The sequence below is a fragment of the Fragaria vesca genome, linkage group LG5 (genome assembly GCF_000184155.1).
Source record: "Fragaria vesca subsp. vesca linkage group LG5, FraVesHawaii_1.0, whole genome shotgun sequence".
NCBI classification, from domain to species: Eukaryota; Viridiplantae; Streptophyta; class Magnoliopsida; order Rosales; family Rosaceae; genus Fragaria; species Fragaria vesca.
The window spans coordinates 165,272-187,923 of record NC_020495.1 but is presented as its reverse complement, the minus strand read 5'-3'; the positions used below and the strand labels follow the sequence as shown (position 1 = coordinate 187,923).

At 37.0% G+C, this 22,652-nt stretch overlaps 3 protein-coding genes across 3 annotated transcripts in view; all 3 read right to left on the bottom strand.

Moving 5' to 3' along the window:
- LOC101314946 (transaldolase-like) overlaps nt 1-2,078 on the bottom strand; it is a 4,839-nt gene extending 2,761 nt beyond the window's left edge. The window contains exons 1-7 of the mRNA XM_004298612.1: nt 1,892-2,078; nt 1,738-1,816; nt 1,456-1,531; nt 1,279-1,362; nt 1,099-1,203; nt 460-540; nt 285-349 (exon numbers count right to left, since the gene is read on the bottom strand). Of these exons, the coding sequence (XP_004298660.1) occupies nt 285-349; nt 460-540; nt 1,099-1,203; nt 1,279-1,362; nt 1,456-1,531; nt 1,738-1,816; nt 1,892-2,042 (641 nt within the window). The 5' untranslated portion in view covers nt 2,043-2,078. The remainder of the gene's footprint in view (nt 1-284; nt 350-459; nt 541-1,098; nt 1,204-1,278; nt 1,363-1,455; nt 1,532-1,737; nt 1,817-1,891) is intronic.
- A 618-nt stretch (nt 2,079-2,696) lies between these two features.
- LOC101314657 (probable trehalose-phosphate phosphatase F-like) lies at nt 2,697-7,996 on the bottom strand. The gene is made up of 12 exons (XM_004298611.1): nt 7,901-7,996; nt 5,408-5,513; nt 4,825-5,315; nt 4,597-4,737; nt 4,446-4,517; nt 4,220-4,327; nt 4,069-4,125; nt 3,874-3,975; nt 3,699-3,776; nt 3,520-3,589; nt 3,345-3,415; nt 2,697-3,236 (listed from the first exon to the last, which is right to left on the bottom strand). The coding sequence occupies exons 3-12, from the start codon at nt 5,116-5,118 to the stop codon at nt 3,099-3,101; spliced, it is 1,131 nt and encodes a 376-aa protein (XP_004298659.1). The 5' UTR covers nt 5,119-5,315; nt 5,408-5,513; nt 7,901-7,996; the 3' UTR covers nt 2,697-3,098.
- Nucleotides 7,997-21,820: 13,824 nt separating this feature from the next.
- On the bottom strand, nt 21,821-22,651 carry LOC101308289. Its single transcript, XM_004300662.1, has one exon. The coding sequence runs from the start codon at nt 22,649-22,651 to the stop codon at nt 21,821-21,823; it is 831 nt and encodes a 276-aa protein (XP_004300710.1).
- Between the last annotated feature and the right edge of the window lies 1 nt (nt 22,652).

Here is a 22,652-nt window from a genome sequence, read left to right as displayed (position 1 = left end):
TGTATGTGTGTTATACACACACACACACAGATATATATATATATATATATATATATATATAATACAGAGAGAGAAGATCTCATTAAAACTTATCCTCCTTTACAACTGTAAAAGATCATTTCTTGTAAAATTTTGTTCATGATCAATTAAGTATAATCTTTCAATCGTCAATCCGTAATAAAGCACAAAATTAATTTGTTTCTTAAGTCTCTGAATTAAGCACAAAGAAATGTTTATGAAGCTGGTTGTCATGCTTAAAACAGTTTGATTACAAGAACCTTTACCTGTACACAAATGTCAAATGCGTCTGTATGCCCTCAGATTCTAGTAATCTAGAAGCCTCTATTCCCTGAATACAAAATCAACAACTACAGGTGATGTTGACAAAAAGATAAATACATTCATGCACAATAGAATATCAAGCGCAACTTGAAATTTCACTATTTATCTGATACTTACTTGCCAAGTTGAAGGAATTTTGAACAGCAAACGCTCAGGGGGAACATCAACTCTATCGTACAGCTTCAGTAGATCGTGCACCTGCATATTTATAAACCAATTGTCTCAGACAGCCATTCAGACAACAGTGAAAAATCCAGTGGCATAAAATTGAAAGGGACACCACAGGCAGACAAGCAAATGTTGGGAAAAACAACAAGCAGCATACGAATTATAACAACATTTCCATATTATTTTTGCCTCACACATATTATGCATCCAAATTTGCATTTTCTTGGACCAAAGAAAAAACAAAACGAGAGTTGCAGAGCAAAATAGTGTTCTCCAATGACAAAGCCACTTAAGTTAGAAACTATTGAAATGTCATTGCAGAACTACAGCGCCAACCATGACAGGGCTCAATGAAATAACAAATTGACAAACCTTGGCAAAATTATCATTTTGTAAAGTAACTGCTACAAAGAAGAAAGTAAGAAATGAGTATAATCTGAGGATTCCGAATGCATTCATTGTTTGAGATATACTAGCAACCAAGATATCATTCGTGACAATCAGTGATTACATAATAGATTTCCAATCCATTAGCATTATCTCTAAAAAGCAAAAATAAAAAGTTGAGTTACAAAGAAAAGCCAGTACCTTCCTAATAATCCCATGTGTGTCATAAGCAAGACGTGCATCCACCTCAGTGGACACTCGGCCAGGAACTAGTTTTGCCAAATCAGCACCGACATTAACTAAAGCCTACACAACCAGAACACAATTCTGAACCACAAGATCAAGCTAATAGCGAAATGATTGTGTTACAAGACAACGGACCTTGTTAAAGAAACAAGACAACTTCAATTCGGAATTCTCATGCTTATTACACTCGGAATCTGCCAGCGCCATATCCACAGCATTCTAGACCAAATGAAAGACCATCAGTGACTAACTAATATAAAGTAAACACAGGTTTCGCAATCAAGATTTCATCTTCCGAAGAGAAATGCTTACTCTAAATATGGTGTCTGGAAGACTGCAGATACCCAAGAGTAGAGCAGAGCTCACAGTAGCAGCAGTTGGAGGAAACCTATTTACAGATAACCAGTAAACCAAACCTTCAATCAATTGGGGAAATGCATGTTTTTACGAGATCATTTTTAGTTGATCAGTTTAACACAAAAAGGAAGGAAGCAAATAAAGTATCAACATTTCAACAAAACATGGATGCAAACAAGAAAATGATAGTAATTTCAAATACTAGTTGTTTGTGAGTGAAAGAAGAGTGAAAAGAACCTCTCGAAGTCATCGAAAATGACGGTGTCAGGAACGATCTCACTGAAGCTGGACACGGCGTCCAATTCAGTAGCGGACCCTGAAAATCAAATTGACTTAGCAACCCAAATACAATATCAAACAAGTAGAAAAGAGCAGAGGAGTGAGGAGTGACCAGTGTCGAGAGCGGAAGCGCGAAGGAGAGGAAGTGATGGGCGGGAGGTGAAGAGCAGATTGGATCCATTAAACAAGCTCAGCTTTCTTCCCTGGAAATGCAAAGACGAGGAGATTGCTGAGGAAGGCGGAGATTGCAACGACACTGACATTTTCTCTCTCTCTGGTCTCGACAACAAGTCAGTTGGAGTTGCAAGTTACTGATGCGGTGTGTGTCTTTTATATGCACTCACCGATCTACTTTTTTTTTCTTTTTTTTTTCTTCTGGATGGAAAATAATTTTGTTTTCGATAAAATAAGGTCATGTCATAATTTGATGTATGGTTCTAAGGTACATACATTAATGTATTGGTACAAATGTAGAGACAGGATTTCTATGTCTGTAGTACATTTTTGTGGCTTGATCTGGAATCAGAGTAGTTTACATAAGGAGTCGGATAATATCTGGATAATATAGATGAAGATAACGAGGAGAAGAATTATTTGGAGTTAAGGTAGATGAATGAGATAGGAACAAGTTCTATGGTATTGTACTCTCCGCTACAAAAAAGACAATAATATCTTAACCCAAGTCAAGTCAGCTTCCTTCATTTGTTGTTGTTATTTGAGAATTTTGATCTACTCATCTGGGCCCTTCACTCCTTCAGTGTGTGTGCAGCTTGGGCTTGTAGGTCCATAACCTATTTTAAGACCATCAGGGATTTTTACGGAGAAAGTTGCTAGCATTCGTCTTAAAAGTTAACAGCGAGAGAAGCGGGATTGCTGTTTGAGCATGCGACTTGTGCAAAACATGAATGAAAAGCTCTGATGTGATGCTTCACTGAGATTACTGTACGGCGACAATGAGCAGCCAACATTGCCTTAGCAATGTCTTCCTGGATATATATAACTTCATCAGACTAAACATCTTAGCACGAAAAGACTTTTCTTGTAAGCTTAAATGATCGACATGAAATAATTGATAAGCACTGAACTGAGACTATTGATAAACCAGCCAGCTTTTAAACGCATGAGAGTTCTTCTCGAGTACAATATTCAAAACCAAAAGCCTATACTATATTCAAATCACTAAGTGCTCCATGTTCAAGCTCAATTGGCTTCTTCCTGTTCCTTCCAGCTCACCAAGGCCTTGAGGAATTCCATCACCTGCAAAATAAAGTTCAACTCTTCGGTTAGATCAGATGAAGACAATGTGCACACCGTTGATATCAGCCTTCACACAACGCATGAATTTTATGGATGAGAGAGTAAACCTCTGCTGGTTCTCTGAGAGAATAAAAGGCACTGGTTTCTTTCGGAGTAGGAGATACCAAAATTCCATATCCTCGGTTACCTTTCTTCAAGACCTGAAACAGTGAAGAAGCTGTCTTAGTACCATATACTGTCTATGAAAGTTACAAGAGTCGCACAGTAAGATGATCAATTTTAGTTATTGTGGATTTGATTTTACGTACCTTGAATGCATCTTCATCAGTCCTGTCATCACCAATATATATTGAAAGCACATCATCCCTACTATTTAGCCCTACACAAGAATTTGTGTGTCAGTTTCAATCCGGACTATTGAACCATTTAGATGCACTGTGCACAGCTAAATTTGTAATATCATTTCAGAAAGAGAATTATTACCAAGAGATTCAAGCAGAAATTCAACTGCTTTTCCCTTGTTCCAGTCAATTACAGGGCGGACCTCTAATACCTGGAAAATAAATACAAGGAATAGCAAGTCCAAAAGTCATTGTCAGATGAAAGAATTATTTGAACCTATCTATGAATGGAGTTAATACAAAAGGGCAACTGGTGATTACCTTCCGCCCATGAGTTAATCGTAAACGAGGGTAGTCTTTTAGGACATCATGAACACGTTGACCAATTGTTGACCAGTTCTGTAGCAAGAAGAGAAGCCAAAACCAACCAAACAGGTAAGAAATGTAAGCTGTAACATTAAGTTGTTTGAGCTATATGAAAGAAGTTATTTGGTACCTTCTCATCTACATTACGATAATGTACAGAAGCACAAAACTTGTGATTTTCAACTTTTGCGCCTTTGATTTCCTTAGTGTTTTCAACGAGGGTTCTAAAAACCTGCACAAAAGAACAGCAATCAATCAATCTCCTGGTATGAATGTCAACACTGTCAATGTGAATCTTTTTCCATAAACATGAAAAAATATTCACCTCGTCGATCATAGGTAAAAACTCTTTAGCAGGTTGGAAAAGCTTTACTTCCTTGCCCTACCATATCAAGATCGAAATAAATAGAAATTGTTCAGTTTGACATGGAGAATAATCTTGAAGGGTAAACAGAAGGACTTCACTGACAGTTTACCTGTTTGTCAGTAGAATTCACACTGTTTGTATTAGTAACAGGACCCATTATGTCCATTCCATGACTACCAGCATAATAAAGTTCTGTTAGTCCTACCAATTCATAAACCTGAAACATAAGCACCCTGCTTGATCAGACTGATGACAACCATATAAAGAACAACTGGACAAGATGATATTAACTTTGAGCAATAAAAAGCAAAATATAATACTAATGCTAGTGCTACCTTATCACGGTTTCTTCCACTAATGATTGCAGTTGGAAAATACTTTGCAACATTTCTTACAGCGTCACGCATCTGCCAATAATATGTATGATTTCAGAACCAGAAGATGATAAAAATTTGAAATTCCTATACAACAAGATGCAATTCTTACAGCATCAGACATTAATGCACGATCAGGGTCATCAACTATGGGCGAAAGAGTCCCATCATAATCTAGAAACACCGCTATCTTCTTGTTCCTTGCAAAATTTGTAATGCGCTCAAAAAAATTGAGTGCTGATGGATGCTTAAGCTGCACATCACAGAGAAAATAAGTTCAAAATGCAAATACATTAGGAATGACAAACAAATAAAAAATCAAAGTGAAGCAACAAAATACCATCCAAGAGAGGTAAGAATTATCAGTATCATCTGAAGCAACCTCGACACTGAAATCCTTATTGAGCTTCTTTCTGGGAGGTGAAGAGGATTTCATGGCATCAAGCCAACCGTTGGACCAGACATCATCAAGCTTTCCTGGTTTTTTCCTTGGAATTGTGATATACTTGCCAGAGAATGGTGCTCCTTGCTGTGAATATGGCAACAAACTAGAATGGATGCCTAGTCTTGACTTACTAATAGTAGGTGCAGGATCGGTGAGAACAGGAGCAGCATGGTTTGTCTTCAACTCCATCGGATCCAGATTGGTTTTTCTTACAAGGTACAATTACAGTATAGGATTGGTATGAAAGAAACTCTGTCAAAAACAGACTCTGCTGTGAAACTGAGATACTTCTACCCGACTCTCTTGTCTATGAAGAACCACCTCTTTAATGTTTTCTTGTCACAGCTAGTGGGTGAGCAGTCCATTAAGCACAGGCTTGCTCAAATCTGTAGACGATATTATTGTATCAAATGCAAAGACACAATCAACAATTTTAGAACATCAATGTGCAAAAACAGAATAAGCATTCGAAGCACACCTTCTCATCCCCAGAATGACATTGCATTCATAGAAATATATCAAGAAAGATCTTCGAAGAAAAGACTTGTGCTTTCAAATATCAACAGATAGTGTCAAAGCTCTTCCTGCAGAACAATAAAAATTGGCTAAATATCTCTGAATGCAAATGAAATTTTGTGCTTCAACTGCATTACTCACAATCACTAGGGATAAACGTAACACAGTTCAAATTGACTGGCAGCACTTGAAACTCATTGCTCAAAAATATAAAAATTGAGATTTCAAGTCTATGCTGCAAGGAAGGAACTATACTAGAAGGAATTACTAGACCCATAAAAATTCACAGGTTACATATGTACACTTTACAACACCAGACACAAAAACAAGCAAAGTCAAACTCATCGGACAGTATCGAACGATAAATAGGGACACACATAAATTAATACATAGATTCTTGTCATAGTTTACTAATTCACACCTTAGATGTATGTTACCTAATTTGATTTTAAATGAGGTTAGACAAGAACAATAGTTTAGATAGGGAGTACTGATAGCTTATTTTCAAAGACCCCACCCCAATGAATTCTGACCCAAACTACCACAAACACAAGTTTTCTTGACTTACAATCAACTAAAATGGTCACTGCTGAACAGAAGTGATAGAACTTCCTATTAATTTACTTGATGTCGAATGAAAACCAGCAATTTTCTAAAGCTAAGCAGATTGCTAAGACGCTCGAAACTAGATATATCGAAAAAGAACAAACTAAGGAGCCAGATTGTTATCTTCTATTGTTCCCTTAAGATTGACAGCAGATCTCAGCTGAAAAATCGATACAATAACAAATGGCTTCTATTGAAGAAATAAAAGATTACCCGGAAAAGACTCAAAATGAATGAAATGCAATTAGATTGCACAACATACACCAACTTTTTAAACATCAAACTCTTATACTGCCAGAAGGATATAAACCATTAAACTAAAGAATAGGAGTGAAATGTTTATGACCCATAAATTAAAATATTCCAACCATAAGTGTATTATCTTCTTATCTACAGAACACAAACATATGGTGCCATTTCTTGTTTCTTTTTCTTTTTTCATGGTTTTATTTTATATAAAACTTACACAATTTGTCCATTAGCAGACGCACTTGGTGGAGCGTTATCAATATACATATAGCTCAAAAATCATCTATACACAGATATAATCCAAAACATGCTGTGGAACCATATGAGATTAGGAGTTCAATTATTCCAAGATTATACAGTGATTAAAGTGATAAATCATCCTAAAGAAGTGTTTAATCATTTCAAAAATTAGGAAACTAAACCCAAACATGATACACATCACATGCTTGAATTCTATACTAATATAGAAAACAATATAGTCACAAGAAAAACAATCAGGTCAGGTTAATCAAAGAAGTGAATAAATCCGATAATTGAATTACATGATAGAGGATGAAGATCGCAACAGGGTTCTGTAATATGAAGACTCACTTTGGGATCGTGTTGGGTCACTTAAGTGTATAATAATATATCTTTTTCTTTTCAAAAATTGATAAATTTAGTTGCTTTCACTTTGAAGTAGATCTAAGAACTCATAACCTTCACAATAGCTTGAGTCGAACAACAATAATAAAAATTAAGATAACATAATTTCTGGTGCTGACAAGACACCACAACTACCCAAACAAAACATAGAAACTTGATCCCCACCAAAAACAAATAAAAATAAATAAAAGTTAACTAAAGATTCATCAGAACGTTCATAGTTTCTGAGTATCCACCAGAAAGAAAGAGATTGCTTAGAATGGCTAGCAAGACAAATCATGAATGTTACTTATTCAATAACATATACAGCAAATAGAACCCAGAAATGCAAATAGAAATACATGCATCTTCTCATTCAAAGTCCATGAACTTGTCTTTCTTTAATGGGTTACATCAAGGAAAATAATCGAAGTTACACGTTGTGAAAATCAACATCTTTTCCTTTTCTTCATTGGTTACAGCAACCGACAAATTATAAATTCATAAAATAAGGTAAAAGAACAATCTGTGCTGTCGAGTCATTTTCTTTGATCACTCTTATAAGCATATACGTCATGATATATTCCGCCGACTAAACCTCCTAATTATTCATAAAAACAAACACAAAATATGAAAAATAATTGATCATACAGAAACCAGATGCATACGATCATGGACGGTCCCAAAACCATGTCTGCAAACATCGACAGCAAATAATGGTTCCAGGGCCAACCATTCATGCAACAAACTTTAAAAGGTCCGCCATTTTTGCTTAAAGATCGATCTGAAGAGAACATAATGAAAGAATGCCAAATAGTTTTGATTTTGATCATGAACCGACGGAATACGTGAGGAGTTTCCTCCACAGGCAAATCCGTCTGGAAATCCGAACAGCATTTGCATATCTATGATCGGTAACAAGAAAATTACCGACACAAACGAATGAAAGAGATTTGAGAAAATAGTATATAATGACCTGATTAATTAGGAGCTAGCTAGGAAACGAAGGGCTTCAGTTTTATCTATCAACCAACAGGAGAGCTAACGATCGAGATCTTGAATCAAGAAAGAATCCGAAACCTGGGAATCAAAAGAGGGACCGACATTTCAGAAACCAATGAGAATCAGAAAGGAAATATGGATGGGGAAGGGAGAAAGCAGAGCTGTGTCCTTCTAACCTCGGCGAGAAAATAGCTGGAAAACCCTAAAAATGGCGAGGGGGAGATACGGGATGTAACAGAAAGAGAGAAATAAGAGAATGGGGGAAAGGGAAGGATCTGAAGGCGGAGAGTTTGGGTATTTATAGAGAGTTTCGAGGAGACCCAAAAAAAAACTGACGAATAACCATAGTAGACGTGTTTAACAAGGAAGCTTATTTGGTTGTTGAAAAGGGAAACACCACACCAAATAATTTAAATATCAACAAGCAAATATAAAAGCCCTTTCACCAATGAGTCGCTTGTTCATGCATAATGACAATCATCTCACTATTTCTTTGATTTTTTCGGATCGTAGACTTCATGAAAACTTGAAACGTCGAGGAGAATTGACTTGATGAATCACGCCTCTCAAGCGAATGTTCACTCATTTTCTTTTCGATCGAGTCTCATCTCGTCTCTCTCAAGAAACACCACCTTACTCATAATTGATGAGTAATTCGTTGAAGAAAATTACAAATTGTTATGATGTTAGTTAGTACAAAATGTTGTGATTGAAACTAATTTCAAGTCAAAACACGACGGTTTAGACTGTTGTAAAAATAATTAAAACATTTACATGTCGTTCTTGTCACTTTTTACTCACAGTAAAAACAAAAGTAGCCTCACAGAAGGTGAACGGGTGTCACGTGCTTTAGAGCACACCTTTCTTCTTTTCTTTGGAAAGCTGCTCTAGAGGTCTGAAAAAAGAAGGTTCGAACGATAATTGGGCAAAAGACATACCAACCCCCGCCACTAGTGGTGGTGCCACCACCTCTGAAAAGGTGGCTCGCTTTCTCTCACAAAGCCGCGCGAAGCTCGTGCCACCGGGTCACGCGCTCCACGACCCACCAGATCGGTCAAGTCTCCGTTTTCAAGTGGGACTTGGTTAGGAAAAAGTAACCCATTAGCTAAAGAGTGGTGGGAGTCATGGAGGTCACATAGGGGTAGAAAGGGAATTCTATTACCAAAGCAGTTTTGCTGAATTTACGTTACGTTTACTGGTTTTTTTTTCCCCCCGTTTGTTCAGAAAAATATTGGAAACCTTCCAAAAATGTCACAGGTGTTATCATGCTATGTCATCCACAACATGTGAATTGAAGACTATGAAAATTACAACGTATTAGACTTGTTTTTTTGTTTGATACAAAGTACTACTAGACGTTTAAAAATACAACTAGCTAGAAAGAATTCCATAAAAAAAATGGCTAGAGAGAGAAAGTATGAGACCATAGGCATCAAATTTTTACCCATAAACTTCTTTTGTTGCCATCACATATTTTTTGCTAAATATGAAATGTAGTTTGGTCCATGAGATGGAAGAGGGGGAAAATTGGGTGAAGGTATTAAATAGGTACTTTGCCAATAAAACCGGTTACGTCATGTGGCATGATTAATTTTTCGTCCGCGTTAAGTTTCAATTGCCTTCATCTCTCTATCTCTTGTCTCGTTCAAGAAAAGAAACTAGGTCAAGGCATCAAATAGCTATTTAGTATGTGCTTTCCAAACAAAGACAGTTATATCATGTGGTATGTTTTCAACATTTCTTAATTAAAATTGAGAAATCTGGAATTCTATGTCAAGTACCAGCTCATTACTATTTTTTGGAAGACATATGACATGTCATTTATTGATAAGCAAGATAATTATGTATGATTTACCCTTAGAAAAATTCATTACATACATGACAAGAGACAATTCAACCTTTAAGACGTTTAAACATACCATTAAAACTCGGCTCAAATATCAAAACCCTAATGAACATTGTACGCCATGCCCATATAGAAATGTTAAGGGCACACTTAGAAAAATTCATTACATGACAAGAGACAATTCAACATTTAAGACATTTAAGCATATCATTAAAACTCGGCTCAAATGTCAAAACTCTAGTGAACATTGTACGCCATTCCCAAATAGAAATATTAAGGGCACACTTAGAAAAATTTATTACATGACAAGAGACAATTCAACATTTAAGACGTTTAATCATATCATTAAAACTCAGCTTAAAAGTCAAAACCCTAGTGAATATTGTATGCCATGCCTAAATAGGAATGTTAAGGGCACACTTAGAAAAATTCATTACATGATAAGAGACAATTCAACCTTTAAGACGTTACCATTAAAACTCAGCTCAAAGGTCAAAACCTTAGTGAACATTGTAGGCCATGCCCAAATAGAAATGTTAAGGGCACACAACCCAATAGGTGCCCCAAATTAGTCCTCCCATTTCTTCATGCTGCCATCTCTATCGCCATTCAAATCATCGCTCCAACAGTTTGGATCCAAATTGCCAAAACTGACTCGATTTGGACCTCAATATGGGTCAAATGTCGAGTGCTTGTACTATCCATCCCTTCAAGACGAGGTTTCCACATCCTCTGCCAAGCTTGTGGCATCATATTCCTCTATTAACACCCTAGTTGATCAGTGAAATGAATTTAATTTTCGTGGGTTTTACAATATTTCTTAAACCCTATATTATTGCTTATACCATTTATATTTGAGGGTGACTTTTTGACTAAAATTGATTAAGCAACATCAAATAGATAGTTAGTATGTGTTTCCAAAAAAAGACAATAGATCATGTGGTAGGTTTCATTTCTTTCAATTAAGAATTAAATTCAGTTTACCCCCTTGTGGTTTGGGGGTGACTTCATGTTAGTCCCTACACTTTTATTTTCATCAGTTTACCCCTTGAACTCTTCAATTTCTATTTGCCGTGCCTAAATTCTCATATTCCGTTTGAATTGACCGTTAATTATCAGCAATTAATGTTCGATTTGGACAGATAATATCCAATTTGCCCAAATTCTAGATACGAGTCTCACAGTTAAGGTTAAAATTAGAATTAAATTCAGTTTACCCCCATGAAGTTTGGGAGTAACTTCATGTTAATCCCTATACTTTCAATTTCATTAGTTTACCTCTCAAACTTTTGAATTTTCCTCAAGCGTGACCAAATGTCCTATATTCTGTCCAAATCGGACGTTAACTGCTGATAATTTTAACCTTAACTGTGAGGCCAGTATCTAGAATTTGAGCAAATCGGACCTTATATGTCCAAATCGAACCTTAACTGCTGATAATTAAAGGTCAATTCAAACGGAATATGAGAATTTGGGCATGACAGACAGAAATTGAAGAGTTCAAGGGGTAAACTGATGAAAATAAAAGTGTAGGGACTAACATGAAGTCACCCCCAAACCACAAGGGGGTAAACTGAATTTAATTCTTAAAATTATCAGCAGTTAACGTCCGATTTGGACAGAATATAGGACATTGGTCACGCTTGAGGAAAATTCAAAAGTTTGAGGGGTAAACTGATGAAACTGAAAGCATAGGGATTAACATGAAGTTATTCCCAAACCTCATGGGAGTAAACTGAATTTAATTCTTCAATTAAGCTCAAGAAATTTAAAGTTTCATGTACCGCAAACCTGCGTGACTACATGACGGTAGGGTCGATCAATCAATAATAATAATAAAAAGATTTGAGTGTTAAATTAAATTTTCTTCATGAAATTGAATACCTAGAGCACCTTATATATGCATGCACACTAATTAGCTAGTCTGCGCTACCAACCACGACATGGTACCTCTGTCCTACATACAGATCTTTCGCAACACTAAAGCATATAGTCTGACTAGCTATTTAGAACCGGAAGAGAAAATCATAAGCAGCTTAATTAGGATTCGTTGGAGTAATTAAGGTACCTTAAAAAACAAACTTGTAGCATGAGACATAATTAAAGACCACATAATGACATGCTCATCTGAGATTGTGGTATTAGTTTGTTTTTCTTCATATATATTTGTTACTATTTGGTTTTGTTTAACTCCAATTATCAGCAGCTCATGCCGTTACTTTCATCTGGTTGCGGCAATGAAAAGTGACTCATCCGTTCTTCCTAATTAATTACAAACACACAGAAAATAAAAAAGTTTTGCGAAGTTTGTTAGATAGGCAACAATTTAGGTATGATTCAACTAAGTGATGGCTTTACGTTTAGGAAAACAGTGATCAGTAATTCGAAATCATGCACGCGGCATGTTGGATTTGCGTATTGGCAGAAGAAATTAAAACAAAAACTTCACATTCGTGATATTGCATACTCAAATACACATTACTCGATCAAATTAAGTGACAATATCTATATTTTCAGTTGTTCATATGTATATAGAGAGAGAGAGAGAAGAAGAAGTTAATAACCCTTCAACATGTCGAGAAGGCAAGAGCCGAATTCTATATATTTTGATTTGGTGAGATCGAGTTTAATATTCCTAAATAGATGTACACGTACCAAATGAAAGAAAACTAGTGATGAGTTGCTTTCACTTGTTCTTCCTTCTCTTACAAGTGGAAGTACAATATTTCGTCCATCAATATATATGTCGCATATTTCTCGTGAGAACCATATAAGACCAGGTACGATGTATTTGGAAGTAATGACCATGTACAACACCATAATTTGTAGAGAGTCGTCGTACGCGTATATTTTGTTCTTGATGGCCTTACCGGAATGAGAAATGATCTGTTAATTTGTTGGTTTGATATTTTTGGAACTCCTGGCCGGAACAGGATTACTGATTTACTGAGGTATAGTAAAAACCTGAAAAGTGGAATGAATATATAGAAGATCCTACTCAAATTTGGGTTGGAAATGATGTTTTATCGCAAGTAACCGGTTAGCTTGGATTGATTGTATGCGGTGGTAGTCGTCTTTTTAGATTTTTCATGTCGGTAGAAGAGAGAAGCTAATAATATGCTTTATTGTTGATGGATTATTGCGTGCTTTATTTTCTGTTTTAATTTAAAGCCGTACACTTAATTTTTTAGTCACGTAAACAAATTTTCTCATAATAAAAGTGACTTGTTTGTTGGAGGACACTAGCTAATAGGTCACCACATTTAAAATTTCTCCTTCAGTCAAGGAATTCATATTGATGTAGCCTGTAGGAAGGTCCTCATCAGGTACTTGAATCAAGCTAACCAAGTCTTAAAAAAATTTCTCAAAATTCCACCAAAAATTTAAGCATAACACTAGAAACGTGAAGATTATCTTATATAAACTGCATAAAATTTAATAGAAAATGCCAGATCTCTAGCGCGCAGCCAGCGAGAGCTAGAAGTAGCTAGGATTTGTTATGATCGACCACAAGTCACAGACAACTAACAAACGAACCATGCATACTGTATATGAATTATTACGACCAATCGCGCTTAATTATCAACTTGATTAACGATTAAGACCAATTGTGAATTTCAGTCGATCGTGTGATACAGTAAAGTACATACACGAACTCATAAACTCATAAATTTGTGTTTTGCATGTCTAAAGAAAATATATGGAGCATGAAAATCTGAAATTTAGTCATAAATATGAACAACATGCATAAACGATCGACTTACATGAACTATATATAACTTCTTCTTTTCTTTTTTTTCTCAAAGACTCACATCATGAAATGCACAACTTTGTTCTTGAAGGCCCTAAATTTTGAGGTCAATTATTCCATCTCAAAAGCAATGAAATGAAATGATGATAAGAAAAGAGTAAATGTAGTTCGTTTGTAACAATGTATTTTCTTGTCAAAAGGGAATCCAGGACGTTGCTAGTTAATTACTAGGTAAGATAAAATATTTAATACAAAACTAATGTATGTATGTAACCAGTTAACTAGTAGAAATCGATCTTCCAAATTAAAAGAAATAAAATGTCACACCCTGACTCAGAAATTGAGAAATTTTTTTTTTTTCAGGGTAAAGACGTGGATAGCTTCGACTTGTCAAAGTTAAGAGAACCTTGGCAAATAGAAATTATGTAGAAAACTTAGAATCAAAGTGACTCGGTGAAAGAGAATTTTATTTCATAAGTCTTGTTTTTACAACAAACAGGAAAGTAAGCTTATTGAATAAGCCTTATTACATAGTCATGAATCAAAACAGTAAGCTAATTGTTCACTCTTCCTCCTCCTACACTTTAAATTATTTATATCCCTCAAGTGTAACATCTGCACAAATTCATAGAGGGGTGAGCCAAAAGACTCGGTAGAGCAAATATCATGCACATAATTTCAATATAAGTGCATGCACATAATTTTAGGTTTCAGTTGTTGATACTCTTCTACTATTATTGGTCACCAATGTCTTCTTGCCGTAAGATCATTTTATCAATATAACATCGAAAGGCTTCTCTCCCTACATGTATACAAAAACAAATATTGCTGGTCCCTTTCAAGTACGTAATAGCCTCAACCCCATAACTTCATTCATTTCTTATTTAACATATGATCAAATAATAACTTGATAAAAAACTAAACATAATATAACCACCTTCAACAACAATATAAACAACTCGATCAAAGCAAGATAACAAGTTTATAAAACAAAACTTGAGATTCCCCATAACTTTCCCTTCTTATTTGAGACCAAGTTTTAAGCTGCTCATTCAGCAACTACATGCAAAACACAAGCAAAAGTGTGCAAAACACAAGCAAAAGTGTGGTTTAGTATAGGTTAAGATGTGTAAAACATGTGTAACTTTGTGTCACATACAATCTATCTACTAGGTGAATCAACAAAACATGTGTAACCTAGCCTTGTGTTACACTCATGTTTTACACACAAGCTATCTACTAGGTGAATCAATAAAACATGTGTAACTTTATGTTACACACAAGCTATCAGCTAGCGAAAAGAAGACAAAATAAAATCCAATATGTAATTATAATTTTTTTCTGATTTGTTGATGTGTAAATGTTGTAGGTTAAATCCAATGGTTTTATCCAAAAACAACACATGAAATAGGGCAAAACTTTGTTGGAAGCTTTTTGAAATCAGCAATTCTCAAGGAAATCATGAAGCACAAGTTTACAAATAAAGAAAATGATCTAATGTAGCTTGAGAAAACATGTACTAATATCAAGTGTCCAATAATTTGCAGCTATATGTAATTTCTGTACCAAAGATGATCACAAATAAACACTGCTTCTTTTCTTTTTCTCTTTTTAGCACAGATGATGTTAACTAGGTCTCTATTTGATTCTTTGTAACACAAATTAACAAAAACTTTTGGAACATTCAGTTTATTTGAAGTCTTATATTCTTCTTCTAATTATTTTTTAGTTGAAAATTCTTTTGTTTAGTTCTAAGAGAACTTTTATTTTCGTTGCTAAAACGAACATGTACTCACATATATATATATCTATATATAAATAAATAAATTATATATAGTCTAGATTAATTATTTACATAAAATTCGGGATTTCACATAAAATTTGAACATCTCCAATGGAAACAATCCTAACTACTATTTTCCGACCCCTACATGGCTACATAAATCCAGTGCATGGAGCCAACATGAAGAAACAAAATAGTAAATTATAAATGGAATTATCTATCTCATACATATAGTGCATTGCCATAAGTACTGAAACAAATGTCTATAGTTATTGTAGAAAAATAATTATGTAGTTACGTACTGACCAAATACAAAAACTAGTGATCTCACTTAACCTACTAATTAACAATCGTAAATCCCAAAACTAGCTATTAACCCTTCTCTCAGAAATTACTAATTACGATTCCAATTCAAGACTTATTAGGTTTAATTTGAAATCTAACGATTCATCAATAAGTTGGATGTTTAAAATCAAACCCGACCAGTTAGGAATTGCCCATCTTTCTAGCAATCGATGCAAGAATTGAGCATTCTCATTTGTATTTATAATTGTACTTACTATGATATTTTTGTTTGTTTATTGTTATTCGATTCATTAGCTATTAACAACGTACAAAATTGTCGCATAAAATTTGCCGTTTTATGGCAATTCGTTTCAGCTAGACTTGGTTGGATATCCGTCTTTCAATCCTCCACCATTGTTAGGCTAACAATTAATCGAAAAGGGAAACACAAAGAGAGGAAGGAAGGAAGGTTGTAGGAAAGAATGGAGAAAGATTCCAATATATGAAAGCAAAGTTAAAACAGAACCAGTAAAGGTACGTAGGGACTTGAGAGTCAACTGGGCACCTCGGATACACGAGGCAAAACCTCGTCCTCTTTGTCGATGACAAAAACATCTCCCTCGCCATCCCCTTTGCTCCCCATTTTCCAATCATTGATGTCACAGTCGCTGCACGATGACGTGGCCGGAAGCCTTCCCGGCCGTCCAAATATTAGGGCAACTGTACCAATCCGTAGTATATTCTGTGGGCCCCGCGCGGCCGGGTGTGAGTGATCGAGGTCTGAGGTGGTAGGCCGGGAGCTGAGTTGGAGCTGATGAGTGCCTGAGTCGGCGACCCGACCACGACGTGCTACTGCATGTACGTGTTGAAAGAGCTAGCAATGAACCTGCAGCTGCAACTTCCAGCGAGTTGGGACGTGGAAGGAAAGCTAGCTAGCTGTTCTTTTAACAGAGCTAGCTGGGCTGCTTTCATGATCGAATCGAAGGTGCTGCTTTATCACGTACGTGCTGGGTTTTTTATATTCGGTGGACGCCCATGCATGGACTTTTAAGCAAAGAAAGCATTATAGAGTCGGATTTCAATTCTCACTTTGATTTCGTTTTTGTCATCCCTAGCCTACCCCCAATGCCCAAGTAATTAGTTAATCGAGTGCGTGCATGGGTGGTGGATCTAGCTAGGGAGTCGACAATGGTATTCGATTCCATCGACAAATTAAGAGGCATATATGAGAGGCCGGCGTAGAGGTGTCATGAATGAATGATTGCGCGCGGGACTAAATGGAATATGAATTCCTCGATCTCACGAGTCTGGCCGATCGATATAGAGAAACTTTTTATACGATCGCAAATGAACCAACAAGTACTACTGATTCATCGCATATATATGTTGTAGCGTGCGTGCATGTACGTACGTGATAGATATCCAATCATCGGTGAACGTATTGTCATCTTTGTTAGGTAGGTTATAGTGACAAACCCCGTATATATATCAGTTTATACTAGTATCTTTGAACTACGTACGTAAATTATTGTTGACTATTACCAGTGGTCTAAAAGTGTGTACTCTTTCTAGCATTTTGTAATGCGCAAAGCTAATACGCAAAGAGAACGCCCGATCGCGATCGAAGAAAATAACCACGTATAATAAGCTAGCAATTAAAAATAAGTGGGTAGCTAGCTAGCTAGTTAAGATTGACCGGATCATATAATTAGATATAATATATGGTCTTCAATTAAGTGGAAGAGGTCAAAATCCCATTTAATTGGAAGAATGGATCTCCAAGGTGGTGGTGACCGGTGATCGAGTCAGTTCCTTGTAAAGCTAGGAGGCTCTATATGTTGTTGTCATATATATGTTCTTTCAATTATTCTTTAATTACATAGATATCAATGTCACGTACTCTAGCTAGCTACCACATTGCCCCATTCCACAATGTCACGTCTTGCAAATGAATCGAAAGTCAGCAAAACCATTTTTGATGGTAGGAAATATATGCATGTATAATTAACAGAGCTTGTTTTGTAAGCCAAAGTAATTATTAACAACTGCGTAAGACAACTTTGGTCGTCGATCTAATGCCAATTCAACAAGTCAAGTCGTGTCCAAAATTTCATAAATTGACTGCATCATATATAATATAGAATACGTACATATGCAAGACATGCATGTAACTTTACGACAGTAGTTAACCAGGGTGGGTTACTTTTAGTTTTGGATATATAGTTCCCGATTTAGATCATCAATGATCTCATAAGGTCAGTCTTGCACTCTAAGTTATATATATATATATATACACTTTTACCACGTAACATTATCAAAATATGATCGATTGCTACTTCATTCATATAATTAAGGAAGTAATATTTGTCTGATACTATGCAAAATTCAACAATCTACCCCATGCAAAATCAGTTCATTGGTAGTGAAAGTAAGTAATTTATTTCCCACAATTATTGACTGGAATCAGTTTGATTAACTTTTAATATCAGGGCATGCAGACTTAAATTACTTTCAGTGAACCAGTCCATCTTCACAGTTGCTTTCAAAATCAGTTTGGTTTGGCTCATTGTTAATGTCAAGTCAAACCAATCAAGGTTAGTTTACACCGTAGCATGCAGCTGATGAATCCCTTAGCTACATTGGTCTCGATCGTCTTGGCTCATATACCTAGCCACAAATCAGCATGTTTAATTAAGCATCAGTAAGGCAAACGCTTTCAATATGTAAATAGAGAGACAAGCAGATTATGCAAGAGCTAGCTAGCGCGCACTATTGTAGAATCATCAAATTCTCAACCACAAACCATTGCTTGATCTGTTAAGCTGCATGCATGTTATAATATAAATCGACTTCAGTGCGCGCGATCGATAACCACATAGCAAGAACATATGCTTGATGCTTGATGCATATTCATCTGATCGATCGAACAAGCTCTTGATTATTGTATCTCAATTTCCTGGCCACAAACCTACCTTACAACATGTACCAACTTACTCATGCAATGCGATGACTTATACATAGTGAGACTAGCTAGTAGAAAGATGATAGTACTGGGAATCGATTTGTTTCTAGCTAGCTAGCTAGCAACTTGAATTATTTGAGCACTGTCTGTGGTGTCGGCCACCAGACGCTAGCTAGCTGAATCATATTTCATGTGCTTCACTTAATGAGTGAGTATCCTGTATCCATATTAAACTTCATATTGACCTAGCTTCCAACTTGTATAGATTTAACAGTAATCTGCGAGCTAAAGCCACTACTGCGCGCAGTAGAGGTTTCAGTCTGATCGATGCATTCCTAACACTATATATCACTGTGTATGTTTAGCAATAATAATTAGTTTATACAGTAATTGCCTACCTACAAGAATTAACAAGTGCCACTTCTAGCTAGCTAGATGAAGATTTTTATTATGACTAATGCAGAGCAGAAACAGATCATAGAAGAGCGAGAGAGCTGAGAGATAAGCTAGAGATGGATAAAACTACAAATGGCAAGTAGCTAGCTAGCTAGATCTAGATAAGATAGATGAAGAGATCAATCTGGCTGAAGGATAACATTTTAAAACTAAACAAGACAAATGCTTCCTTCAACACAATTTGATCATTGCAATAGTAACTGTTTCATAATGAGCAATTTGACAATTAAACAAGTATATTATGAAGACAAAACTTCTGAGTAAAAGATTATAATTTTCTCAATTTAGAGAGCAGAACAAACAGTTAAAATTAAGCAAGACACATGGGCTGCGTCTTCGAAAAAATTAAAAGACTTCGAAAAAATTAAAGCCAGGTTGACCTGCTGATCGATTCTGCAGCAGATCAAGTTTCAATATAACATTGAAACAAACATAAGTATGCAAGTCTGAATCAATTCTATATATCATAAAATGAGTTGGAAGTCACGTTCGTTAGCATTTCCTAATGGAATTACAACGTGCAATCGAGTTTTCAATTTTATATCTGGTTTTGCTTCCTTTTCTTTTGGACAACTAGCTAGCTATGGCGAGCTGCACACGTTAGTTCTTCAATTCTTACACAGAATTGCAGTTCAGAACTTCATGCTGACAACATTGGATCAGATAAGGCGAAACCAGATGCGTACTTTTTCCAGTTAGTAAACTTAATAATATATCTCTAAACGTACAAGAAATAATCATAGTTACTCTGATCAGATGCGTACTTTTCGATACAATTGTTCTAATGCCCTGATCGAGTATGACACGACGAAAAATTTAGTACCTCGAGCTCGATCCCCTAGCGCAGTTCAGGTGACATATCTGCAAACGAGTCACAAGATATGCAGAGTTGCAGACTAAATATAATTCAGGGTATTAGTTGTATTCTTGTTTAATTTCAAGAGGACCACATGGACAAGGAAGTTGATCGAGATCAACATTAGTCAATCATCTTCCAAATTTTCGAGTAAACTAATTAATAGGTTAGTGATTATGCCATCTGGGTTGCAGCAACAACTTGCAGATAGGTAAACCTTAAACCTTCCTTATATGGTCTATGACTCTATATATTGATCAGTTGTTTTTCATTAATTAGTCCTTATTGGCATCCGATCCTCACAAATGAGTCATTCTTCATAGCCAAGAAAGGAGCTCAGATCTGCAGATGTCTAAATGGAAATCAAATTAAATGAAACCTGATGGATTTTATCATTTACAAACTTGTTTTAGTGGGGAGCTAAGATTGGAGGACAGAGATTTTACTTCTGTAGAATGCATGAACATATGTGCTGTAGTTTTCATCCAGGTCAAATATCAACAGCTAGCATCTCCCACATAGGATTTAGATAAGGTTAAACTGCAGTTAAATATATAAATAGACCATAGAGTGATGATGAACTAGATGAAATTATGTGGGAGTAATATGTTTTGCCCAAAGGCATCCTTGATATGGGCTTGGGAAGCAGCCTAAGTAAACTGACTAGTTTTCACATGATTATGTTACATTTGCAATTAGTTATGAGCGCTAATTTGGGTTTTCATTTTGAAAGCCACAGATTCACATCTCCCTCAATATGATCTGAAAGCTTTGAGATAGCCCATGATGAAGCTTTTAATAGTTTCTTCATCTTCTTGGGCCAAATGTTATACATTTACAAACAAGCTGTAAGAAATTCCAAGCCACAATGATGAACAAACGAATACTGTGATCGACTGATAAGCAGAAGCCTTAACCAGTAAGCCCGGACGCTAGGAAGGGCATCCATAAGGCCCTAACAATGATAGCTAACCACACTACTTAGTGAGAAAACGAGTACTTTGATCGAGTAACATACAAAAGCATATCACCGTTCAATGCAGTTTCTCTCTACCAGAATGCAGGAAATGACTGGTATCCAGTCAGTTAGTCACAATCCATTTACTTATCCAAGAGACACAATGATGTAAACCCCAACTAATTCTCCAGAAAACATCCACTAGCAGATAATACTAGATAAAGAGGTAAGGTTTTACTTCCAGTTTAGGTATTGAGGGACTTATTTCCTAGCAATCTAACATGGTACTGCTGCTACATCTCTGCTTGTTACTGTGCCATTTCCTGTGGTCATACTTTTCTGCATCCCCATCCTCATGATAGGATCTAGCCACTCAAATAATGTTGTTCCTTTCCTCTGTCACTTGAGATAAAAGTTTATGATGATTTTTATGGCACACCTAAACCACAGTCCATGCTTTATCACAATGTCTACTAATCCCATAATCCGACTAGAGCTACTATCAAAATCATTTCTGGCATCAAATAATCCATCCATACAGCACATAGAAAACATAGACAACTTTATTAGTGAATTGAAAAATTCGGCATGGCTTCCACAGTACACTACTTGCTGTTTGCCTCTATCTCAAGAACAATGATCAAAACTACTTGATTACAAAGACCACTCATTGAAGCACTAAATCATTCACATTCAAAAAGATTCAATCTTGGTCATATCAGTTCATACACAACAGCGAATACCAAATCGAAAAAGGAAACTTCATTCACTCACAACTGACAGAGAATGTGTCCACGCCCTCAAAGAAACTGCAACCTGAAGCCTTCTCTAGCTACCAGATTATGAATGAACAAGCTCATCAATTCCCTGCACCAAGTCCACACCAGCACAGAAACAATCAGTACAAAACTGCATCAACCCAAATGTGTTCATCCAAAAAAAGAAAGAAAAAAGCAGAGGAATTTGAAAGAGTGGAAAAGAGAGCAACCCTTCTGAATCAAACTGCCAAGCGGCATTGCTTAGTGAGAGGAGTCTTGCACTGATCAAACTGGGCCAGCAACTCCGGGTTTCTGAACCCAACAAGAAACTGGGCCAGGCCTTCAAGAAACAGAGCGGCCTGGTAAACACTGGTGGCCCCGATGATCTCGGCAAGAACACTCCTCCTCAGCCTATTCGCATCCAGCACAACGCTCACCATCTCCTCCATCTCCGCCTCCATCGCCTCCGCCATCACCGCCTTCGCCGTCTCCTTCTTCCCGCCGTCGAAGGGCCCCCAATTCTTGGCCACGCGCTCCACGAAGGCGGCCTGCGCGTCCCTGGCACGCGCCGCCAGCGCTGGCACCATGAGCCTGAGGCCGCACTCCACCTGTTCGACCTTCTGCGCGAGAGAATTGGAAGGGCTGCGCCAGGCGGTGGCGACGTGCCAGGGGCGGTCGCCGAATTGGACGACGAGGCTGTCGTCGTCGTCGTCGTCGGAGTCTTGGTCGAGGAAGGAGCGGAGGAGGTTGGTGAAGAGGTAGGGGTGGAGGTCGGCGAGCCAGAGGAAGGGCTTCTCGAGAGGGTTGCGCCAGTCGGGGAAGAGGATCTGAGCGACGTCGTTTTGGGCGGCGGCGTCGAGGGAGTCGTAGTAGGACTGGAAGTGGCGGTGGAGGGCGTCGACGTGGAGGGAGAGGCGGGGGAGGGAGGAGGGTGACGTGTCGGAGAGGGATTGGTGGAGGGAGGGGAGGAGGGTGCTCTTCAGGGTCGTGATCCACTCGGCGTAGTAGTCCTTGAAGAGCGGCGGGCTCTTCTTGTTCCGGCCGCCGAACAATCCTACGGCTTTCAGCATC

What these genes read in the sequence shown, in the direction of transcription:
- LOC101314657 (XM_004298611.1), bottom strand. Translation starts at nt 5,118, where the DNA reads ATGGAGTTGAAGACAAACCATGCTGCTCCTGTTCTCACCGATCCTGCA. An exon ending in TTTTACCTATGATCGACGAG is followed by an intron (nt 3,976 to 4,068) that starts GTGAATATTTTT and finishes TCTTTTGTGCAG; the next exon opens with GTTTTTAGAACCCTCGTTGA. An exon ending in GATTAACTCATGGGCGGAAG is followed by an intron (nt 3,590 to 3,698) that starts GTAATCACCAGT and finishes TTTATTTTCCAG; the next exon opens with GTATTAGAGGTCCGCCCTGT.
- LOC101308289 (XM_004300662.1), bottom strand. Translation starts at nt 22,651, where the DNA reads ATGCTGAAAGCCGTAGGATTGTTCGGCGGCCGGAACAAGAAGAGCCCG.